Source organism: Colobus angolensis, unplaced genomic scaffold, assembly GCF_000951035.1.
Source record: "Colobus angolensis palliatus isolate OR3802 unplaced genomic scaffold, Cang.pa_1.0 Scaffold61, whole genome shotgun sequence".
NCBI lineage: Eukaryota > Metazoa > Chordata > Mammalia > Primates > Cercopithecidae > Colobus > Colobus angolensis.
The window spans coordinates 3770562-3779316 of NW_012119710.1; the positions used below are offsets into that span (position 1 = coordinate 3770562).

At 53.1% G+C, this 8755-nt stretch overlaps 1 protein-coding gene across 1 annotated transcript in view; it reads right to left on the reverse strand.

Moving 5' to 3' along the window:
* The window catches only part of ARHGAP1 (Rho GTPase activating protein 1), a 25177-nt gene that overhangs the window by 12156 nt on the left and 4266 nt on the right, over positions 1 to 8755 (reverse strand). The window contains exons 2-3 of the mRNA XM_011963318.1: positions 7266 to 7447; positions 6952 to 7047 (exon numbers count right to left, since the gene is read on the reverse strand). Coding sequence (XP_011818708.1) covers positions 6952 to 7047; positions 7266 to 7398 — 229 coding nt within the window. The 5' untranslated portion in view covers positions 7399 to 7447. The remainder of the gene's footprint in view (positions 1 to 6951; positions 7048 to 7265; positions 7448 to 8755) is intronic.

Genomic DNA, 8755 nt, shown 5'->3' on the forward strand with positions numbered 1-8755 from the left:
GGCCAGGGACAGTGGTTCACGCCTGCGATCCCAGTACTTTGGGAGGCCAAACCAGGGGGATCATCTGAGGTCAGGAATTACGAGACCAGCCCAGCCAACATGATGAAACTAAAAATACAAAAATTAGCTGGGTGTGGTGGTGCATGCCTGTAGTCCCAGCTACTAGGGAGGCAGAGGCAGGAAAATTGCTTGAACCTGGGAGGTAGAGGTTGCAGTGAGCTGAGCTGGCGCCACTGTACTCCAGCCGGGGTGACAGAGCAAGAGTGTCTCAAAAAAAAAAGTCATGCCTGGTGCAGACAACCCAAATATCCATCAGCGGATAAAGGATGTAGTTAATCCATGCAATGGCATACTGTTTGGCCATAAAAAGGAATGAAGTACTGATACATGCTACCATGTGAATGAACCTCCAAAACACTATGCCAAGTGAAAGCTGGTCACAAAAGGCCACCAACTCTATGATTCCAGTTACATGAGGCGTCTAGATAGGTACGTGCATAGAGACAGAAAGCAAAGTATTGGTTTCCAGGTGCTGGGAGGAGGGGGAATGAGGACAGGTCGCTTAGTGGGTACAGCATGGTATGAGTACGGGTGGTGAAAATGTTTTGGGATTAGATGAGGTGATAACTATATGACATTATGCACTAAGTATTATACCACTGAATTGTACACTGCAAACTGATGAATTTTGTTATGTGACTCTTATCTCAATTTTTTTTTTTTTTTTCAGATGGAGTCTCGCTATGTCACCCAGGCTGGAATGCAGTGGCACAGTCTCGGCTCACTGCAATCTCTGCCTGCCAGGTTCAAGCGATTCTCCTGACTCAGCTTCCTGAGTAGCTGAGATTACAGGCACCTGCCACGGTGCCTGGCTAATATTTGTATTTTTAGTAGAGACAGAGTGTCACCAAGCTGGTCTCAAACTCCTGACCTCGTGATCCACCCGCCTCGGCCTCCCAAAGCAATGGGATTACAGGCATGAGTCACCGTGTCCAGCTCTTACCTCAATTTTTTAAAAATGCTCACTAAAGCATTTGTGATCTTGCCAAATAGTAATAAGTCTACACTTTTCCATAAGCACCCCCACTGAGCAATGTGTATTTGGAAAGCCTCTTGAAGTTACCTTCTCAGCATGTTTGAGGCCACTGACGAAATCAGTCTGATTACTAACAGTCATGTCTCATTTCTGACCACTGACAATCGCTTTCTGATTTTATTACTAGAATTTTTTTTTAAGAGACAGGGTCTCGCTCTGTCGCCCAGGCTGGAGTGCAGTGGCACAATCGTAGCTCACTACAGCCTTGAACTCCTGGGCTCAAACAATCCTCCTGCTTTAGCCTCCCACATCCTGAGTAGCTAGGACTACAGGCACATGCCATCCCACCTGCTTAATTAAAAACAATTTTTTTTGAGACAGGATCTTTCTATGTTGCCCAGGCTAGTCTTGAACTCCTGCCTCAGCTTTCCAGTAGCTGGGATTACAGCTGCATACCACGGCACCTGCAGTCTCCAGTACTGGTCCAGTGTCCGGCACGTGGCAGGTATTCAATACGTTTTGGTAACCTGCACAAAATCACAGGTCACCATTAAACTATGGGATGCCTGGTTCTAGTTCTATTTCTGTGTTTTTCTTTTTCTTTCTTTTTTTTTTTTTGAGATGGAGTCTCTATCATCCAGGGTGGAGTGCCATAGAGTGATCTCCGCTCACTGCAACCACCACCTCCTGAGTTCAAGAGATTCTCCTGCCTCAGCCTCCCAAGTAGCAGGGACTACAGGCGGATGCCAGCACACCTGGCTAATTTTTTTTTTGAGATGGAGTTTCGCTCTTGTTACCCAGGCTGGAGTGCAATGGCGCGATCTCATCTCACTGCAACCTCCGCCTCCTGGGTTCAAGTGATTCTCCTGCCTCAGCCTCCTGAGTAGCTGAGTTTACAGGCATGCCCCACCACGCCTGGCTAATTTTTGTATTTTTAGTAGAGACGGGGTTTCACCATGTTGGTCAGGCTGGTCTCAAACTCCTGACATCAGGTGATCCGCCCGCCTCAGCCTCCCAAAGTGCTGGGATTACAGGCGTGAGCCACCATGCCCAGCCTTAATTTTTGTATTTTTAGTAGAGACAGGGTTTCACTATGTTAGCCAGGCTGGTGTCCAACTCCTGACCTCAGATGATCCGCACACCTCAGCCTCCCAAAGTATTGGGATTATAGGCATGAGTCACAGCACCTGGCCTCTATGTTTGTTCTTGATTATGCTTTGGTTATGGGTCAGACTGCTTCAGACAGTGAGTTTCCCAAAGCTCAGGACAGAACGTCTCCAGATTTGCAAGCAGAGAATCCTCTACTAGCCTGTCTGCAGAGGAGGTGCAGCTCCATCCTGGAAGGTCTGTTTTAAAGGACCAGGTGGCACCTGCTCTCTTTCGTACCCCAGCCTAGATCCTGAGGTGCTGAGATCCCGGAGGCCAGCTGGGGGTGGCTCTGGGGCTATGTGCCTACTCTGATTCACCTCCTACTGGCTGTGACAGTGGAAGGAAAAGCAGACTGGCAGGGGCCAGGGCCAAAGGGTTAGACTGGCAAGCCCAGCCTCACTACAGTCTGCAGCTTCAGAAACCCCTGAGATGCCTACCACCAGCCTGGGGAGAGAGGCCTCATCTGCCTACCTCTTTCCAAGCAGAGGAAATGCCCAGGATATAGGGGAAATGCTCGAGGACCATGAGGGCTACCAAAAGAATCTTTCCTTCCAGCCTGTGAGTCCCCGTGCCTCACACCTGCACCGGCAGCAAGGCAGGCCTCATTAACTGGCAGATTTGAGGATTCAGCCAGGGCAGAAAGTCTGTGAGGCCCCTAGATCTAAAATTTAAGAGGTAGAAACTCATTAGGGAAGCTATTGTGGGGAGGGCTGGAGGCCCGTGGTGCCTCCTCTCCGCTGGCCACAGTACTCTGTAAGTGGGAAGCTGTGGGTTCTCAACCAGGGCTCCACCAATGCACTCAGCAGACACAGCACCTCCATGATGTTATATGACAAATATTACAAGCATGTGTATTTTTTTTTTGTGTGTGTGAGACAGTCTCACTCTGTCGCCCAGGCTGAAGTGAAGTGGCATGATCTCGGCTCACGGCAATCTCTACCTCCTCGGTTCAAGCGATTCTCCTGCCTCAGCCTCCTGAGTAGCTGGGATTATAGGCATGCGCCACCACACCCAACTAATGTTGTATTTTTAGTAGAGACAGGGTTTCTCTGTGTTCGTCAGGCTGGTCTCGAACTCCTGACCTTGTGATCCACCAGCCTTGGCCTCCCAAAGTGCTGGGATTACAGGTGTGAGCCACCGTACCTGGCCGCACTTCTTTTTTTCAGTCAAAGAGATCCCCCCCTATCCTGGGGATACGTTTCATAGTTGCAAAGTGGACTGTAACCAGTTTTAGGAACCACTTCACCACTTCACTAGACTGTAAGCTTTTTTTTTTTTTGAGCCAGGATCTTGCTCTATCACCCAGGCTGGAATGCAGTGGTGCAATCAGAGCTGGCTGCAGCCTCCAACTCCTGGGTTGAAAGGGTCCTCCCACCTCAGCCTCCCAAGTAGCTGGGACTACAGGCACAGGCTACTACACCTGGCTAATATTTTATTATTTTTGTAGAGACAGGGTTTCACTATGTTGCCCAGGCTGGTCTTAAACTCCTGGCCTCAAGCAATCCTCTCACCTCACCTTCCAAAGCACTGGGATTACAGATTACTGAGCCACCACGCTCAGCTGGCTGTTAGCTTCTTGAAGGAGGGGAGGTGTGTTTTTCCTTACTGAATCCCTAATGCAGACTACAAGTCTCATTTCAGGGTTCTTTTTTTTGTCGCCCAGGCTGGAATACAGTGGCACGATCTCCGCTCACTGCAAACTCCACCTCTACCTTCAAGTGATTCTCCTGCCTCAGCCTCCTGAGTAGGTGGGATTACAGGCACCCGCCACCACGCCGGCTAGTTTTATTTTTTGTATTTTTAGTAGAAGACGGGATTTCGCCATGTTGGCCTGACTGGTCTCCAACTCCTGGCCTCAAGTGATCCACCCACCTCGGCCTCCCAAAGTGTTGTTTCAGGGTTCCGTGAACGCACACTGAATGAAGCCAGGATGAAGGTGTGGGCAAAAAGGGGGTCGGTCAGATGGTGAGACTCCCAGATAGTCGAGGAATGAGGGGATGGGCAACACTAGGTCTAGCTCCTGCCCTCCGGCTTCCTGGAGTGGGTCCCAATGCCCAAGTCCTTGGGTAGCTTAGTATTTGCCAGCAGGCAGGGCAGCTGCTGCTACAAGGAGCACATGGAAAGAAGCTCAAAACTCCCCGTCCTAATCTCAGATCAGAGCCAACTTCTGCCCAGGAGCTTTTTAATATTTTTTTGAGACGGAGTCTTGCTCTGTCGCCCTGGCTGGAGTGCAGTGGTGCGATCTTGGCTCACTGCACCCTCCGCCTCCCAGGTTCAAGTGATTCTCCTACCTCAGCCTCCCAAGTAGCTGGGATTACAGGCGCCCACCACCACGCCTGGCTAATTTTTTTCTTTTTTCTTTTTTTTGTATTTTTAGTAGAGACGGGGTTTCACTATGCTGGCCAGGCTGGTCTCGAACACCTGACCTCATGATCCACCCGCCTTGGCTTCCCAAAGTGCTGGGACTACAGGCTTGAGCAAAGGCCCAGCCCTGCCCAGGAGCTTTAAAGACAAAGGAGCTGGCAGCTCTAGTGTCTCCAGGGCACTGGGGAGAAGACTCAATGAGGAGGGAGGGCCAGCATTTGTGCAAAGCACCAGGGAGAGACAAGCCGCCTAAGAAGGAGGCCTCTGCGTTCCCCAGATACCAATCAGGAACTCTCCCAGGGTGGCCCTGGAGTTAATCAGCAACAGGTCTCCCCAGGCATTCTGGGCCCCCTCAAACCAGCCCCACCCACAACCAGACCAGCAGGCCTGGAACCTGGGAGGTAGGGCTGGGCTAACGGAGCCAGTCACATGCTACAGCCAGCTCACACATTTGTTAAGCTGTTCAATTGTCAGGAATTTTGCAAGCCAGTTGACGTCACGTTGGTAGCTAGAGATCTGCGAGGCAGAAGCTGCAAATGCTACAAATCATGGCCTTTTTTCCCCTCTCCAGAGAGCCATTTACCAGCACACCACTGGAAAGAACCCACTGGGACTGAGTCAAATCTGACCCTGGGGCATGACAACCATTCCCAGCAGGGAGATCAGGGGCTGCAGGGGAGCTGAGGCTGTAACCCACCCTCCCTTCCTACAAGGGCTTCTCCCGGACATCCCCATGGTCTCATCAAATGAGTGCCTGGTGATGCCAATCCAGCCTCCTCTCAGCAATCAGGGAGGCACATCCATGGGGACACCATCACCCAGAAGGTCCCTGAGCCACCACTCAGAAGCCATTGCCCAAGACCAGAACCTCCTTTCCCTTTGGGGTCTGGGTGTGTCCCCACCCAGCCTACCCCACCCCCATCCTATCTCCTGTAAATCTTCTGCTATTTCCGACTCCCAGGCACCACCAGCTCCCAGCTCCCCAGGGTGGGGTTGCAATTAAGCTAGCCCCATCTGGCCTCCACCGAGAGCCCCTCCTGATCCACAACCCCAGAGGTCGCAGCCCAGAGAGGCCAAGCACAGACAGCCAGGACGGACACCTACCTGGCTGGGCCCCCTCAGGCTCATCGCAGTCTGGGGAAATAGAAACAAATTGCAGCTCTGTGTGGTGGATGTGGGGAAGGAGGTGTCACCCATGGAGGTGGGGAGGGGCAGGTTCCCCCAGCTCTGCCTTGACCACACAGGCCAGGATGATGTCAGGACAGAAACTCCTTCACATCAGGTACCCCCCAGATTCCAGTCAAGTTCAGAACCCTCAGGGTGACTCTCCTGTGCCCAATTCAGGACCAGACCAGGGAAAAAACCCTCAGCCTTACTTCTGCAGGGGGCGAGTGAGGCCAGAGCCAAGGCCCTCAACCCAGACTAGGGCAGGCACCAGGAATACAAATGCCATGGAAACACCTTTGACCTTTGGGGCAATCCTCTCAACTGCCCCCTCCCTCACCAAGCCCAGCACCCCCATGGCCGGACAGGTTTCTTCCAGGGCCACTGTCCGCCAGGTTCTCCTTGCCCACGCCAATGCCTCAGAGCAGGGCCATGCTGCCACCTGCTTATGAATGCCTGGCCTCACCAGCGAGGACAGACAAATGTTAGGGAAAAGACAAAGGATCCTAGATTCCAGCTGCTCCTTCTAAAGTGGGGCCCTAAGGGCAGCAACCACCTCATCAGCCTGACTCCCCTGCTTCTGGTTTCTTCTGGGTCCCCGCTTATGAACAGGAGGGAGGGAGCTCCCTGAGACAGAGACCTAAGCGGGGCTCCGCACCCATTCTCAGCAGGGCAGCACATCTGCCAGGAACCTGATTCTCCAGGGAGCATGTGGCCTCCCCACTTCTGGAGAGAGGCTCTGCCCATTCCAGACTTCCCAGGAAGGACTGGCACTCTCCATCCTCCCCAGTAACTGATGGGGTGGAAAAGCCAACATTAGGGTGGAGGGGTAGGAGGGGAACAGAATGAGGGGAAGGGAAGGCCACTTATTCAAGGCCAGCTATGTTCTGGCTCCAGGCTAGGCCATGACATGCATTCATTATTGTAACCCACAAGGAAGACATGAGAGTTCAGAGAGCAGAGCTGGAGATCAAACCCAGGGCTTTCTGACTTCAAAGCCACTAGGCCACATGGCTCCCCACATGCCCCCTGCAAGTGGAGACAATGGGGCCATAGGTCAGCAGGTGGCTGCAGGTGAGCACATTAAATGGCAATGAGGAGTCTGCACTTTTAAAGAACAATGCATGTCCAGGGCCAGGGCTCAGACTGCAGGGAGGCCCGTCCCCTGTGGTGGGAGGGGCTGACTTCCTGAGGCCAGGAGCTCTGAGGATTAGGAAAACAGTGCTGGGTGCGCTCACCTGCCACCTCCACGATCTGGTGCCGGGCGATGTCATAGTACGGGTCATCCCACTTCAGGTGTGTGACAGGTTCCGGGGAGCTGCTTTTGGAGTCATCTGAGGAACACAGCAGGGTCAGGGGACAAGCCAGGGGGCTGGCACCATGCTCTGCCCCAGAGGCATGCTGTCTGGCCCTTCCCCAAGTAAGGCCTGTGCTCCCCGCCTAAACCTGGGACTGGTCTGCCCCCTCCTGCCCTCCTGGCATCTCCCTTCAGCAGCAGTGGTACATCCCCCTCTAAAGCGCCTGTAGCTGCCTGAGATCAGACACAGCCCACCTGACTTGGGGAAGTCAGGCATTTCATCCGAGGGCCAGTTCTTCTCATCGATGGAGGCCAGCTTCAGCTGGTTCAGAGCCTCGCTGGTGTCATCCAAGGTCAGATCATCCTGCAGCTCTGACAGCGGATCCATGGCTAAGCCTGTCCCCGACAGTCTTGCCCTGCAGAACCTTAAGAGAAACCTGGGAGAGAGGACAGGTGGCAGGTCAGTGACCCGCTATTTTCACCTTCTGCCACCTCCACCGCGTGCCCTCCTGCCCCTACCCTTCCCTCTCCCAGGCTCCCCATCCCTATTCCTCAACACTCCTCATCCCCGCCAAGAGCTCCATGTAGCTCTGGGTTCTCCTGGCTCTGTGGCTCACACGTGTTGCCAGAAAAGGCAGCTGGGGCAGAGGATGGCACAGCTCGGCGCCTCCCTCTAGGTCCTGCAGCTGGGGAGGGAAGAGCTGTGCCAGGTCTTGTGCTGCCTGCCACCCAGCTGGCTCAGTGATGCAGTCCCAGCTGCAGAGGGCAGAGGTCCATGCCTCTCTCCTCAGAAGACCTGGACACAGAAGCCTCCCAGGCTCCCGCAGTTACAGGGGTAGAAATGTTGTAAGAATCTAAGGAACATACTGGGCGCCGTGGCTCACGCCTGTAATCCCAGCACTTTAGGAGGCTAAGGCGGGAGGATCACCTGAGGTCAGGAGTTCAAGACCAGCCTGGCCAACATGGTGAAACCCTATCTCTACTAAAGATACAAAAAAATAGCTGGGCATGGTGGCAGGCACCTGCAGTCCCAGCTACGCGGGAGGCTGAGGCAGGAGAATCACTTGAACCCAAGAGGCAGAGGTTGCAGTGAGCTAAGATTGCACCAAATGCACTCCAACCTGGGCAACAAGAGTGAAACTCCATCTCAAAAAAAAAAAAAGAGGAAGAAAAAGAAAAAGAAAAAAAAAAACTAAGGAACATAGGGTGTCCAAACCCATTCCACGCCTGAAAAAGGTCACCTGTGGTCCTGGCCACTCCATTCCTCATTCCTGGCCCAGAGGGGAGGAGGGAGCCAAAGACTACAGGGTCCCAGAAAAAAATGGCTATGACTGGCCAGGCACGGTGGCTCACGCCTGTAATCCCAGCACTTTGGAGACTGAGGCCAGAGGATTGCCTGAGGTCAGGAGTTCAAGACTAGCCTGACCAGCATGGTGAAACTCCGTCTCTACTAAAAATACAAAAACTAGCCGAGTGTGGTGGCAGGCACCTGTGATCCCAACTACTCAGGAAGCCGAGGCAGGAGAATCACTTGAACCCGGGAGGCGGAGGTTGCAGTGACCAGAGATCACGCCACTGCACTCCAGCCTGGGCGACACAGCAAGACTCCGTCTCAAAAAAATAAAAAATTAAAAATAACAGTGAAGAATGTGAGGTGGCGGGCGCCTGTAGTCCCAGCTACTCGGGAGGTTGAGGCAGGAGAATGGCATGAACCCGGGAGGCAGAGCTTGCAGTGACCAGAGATC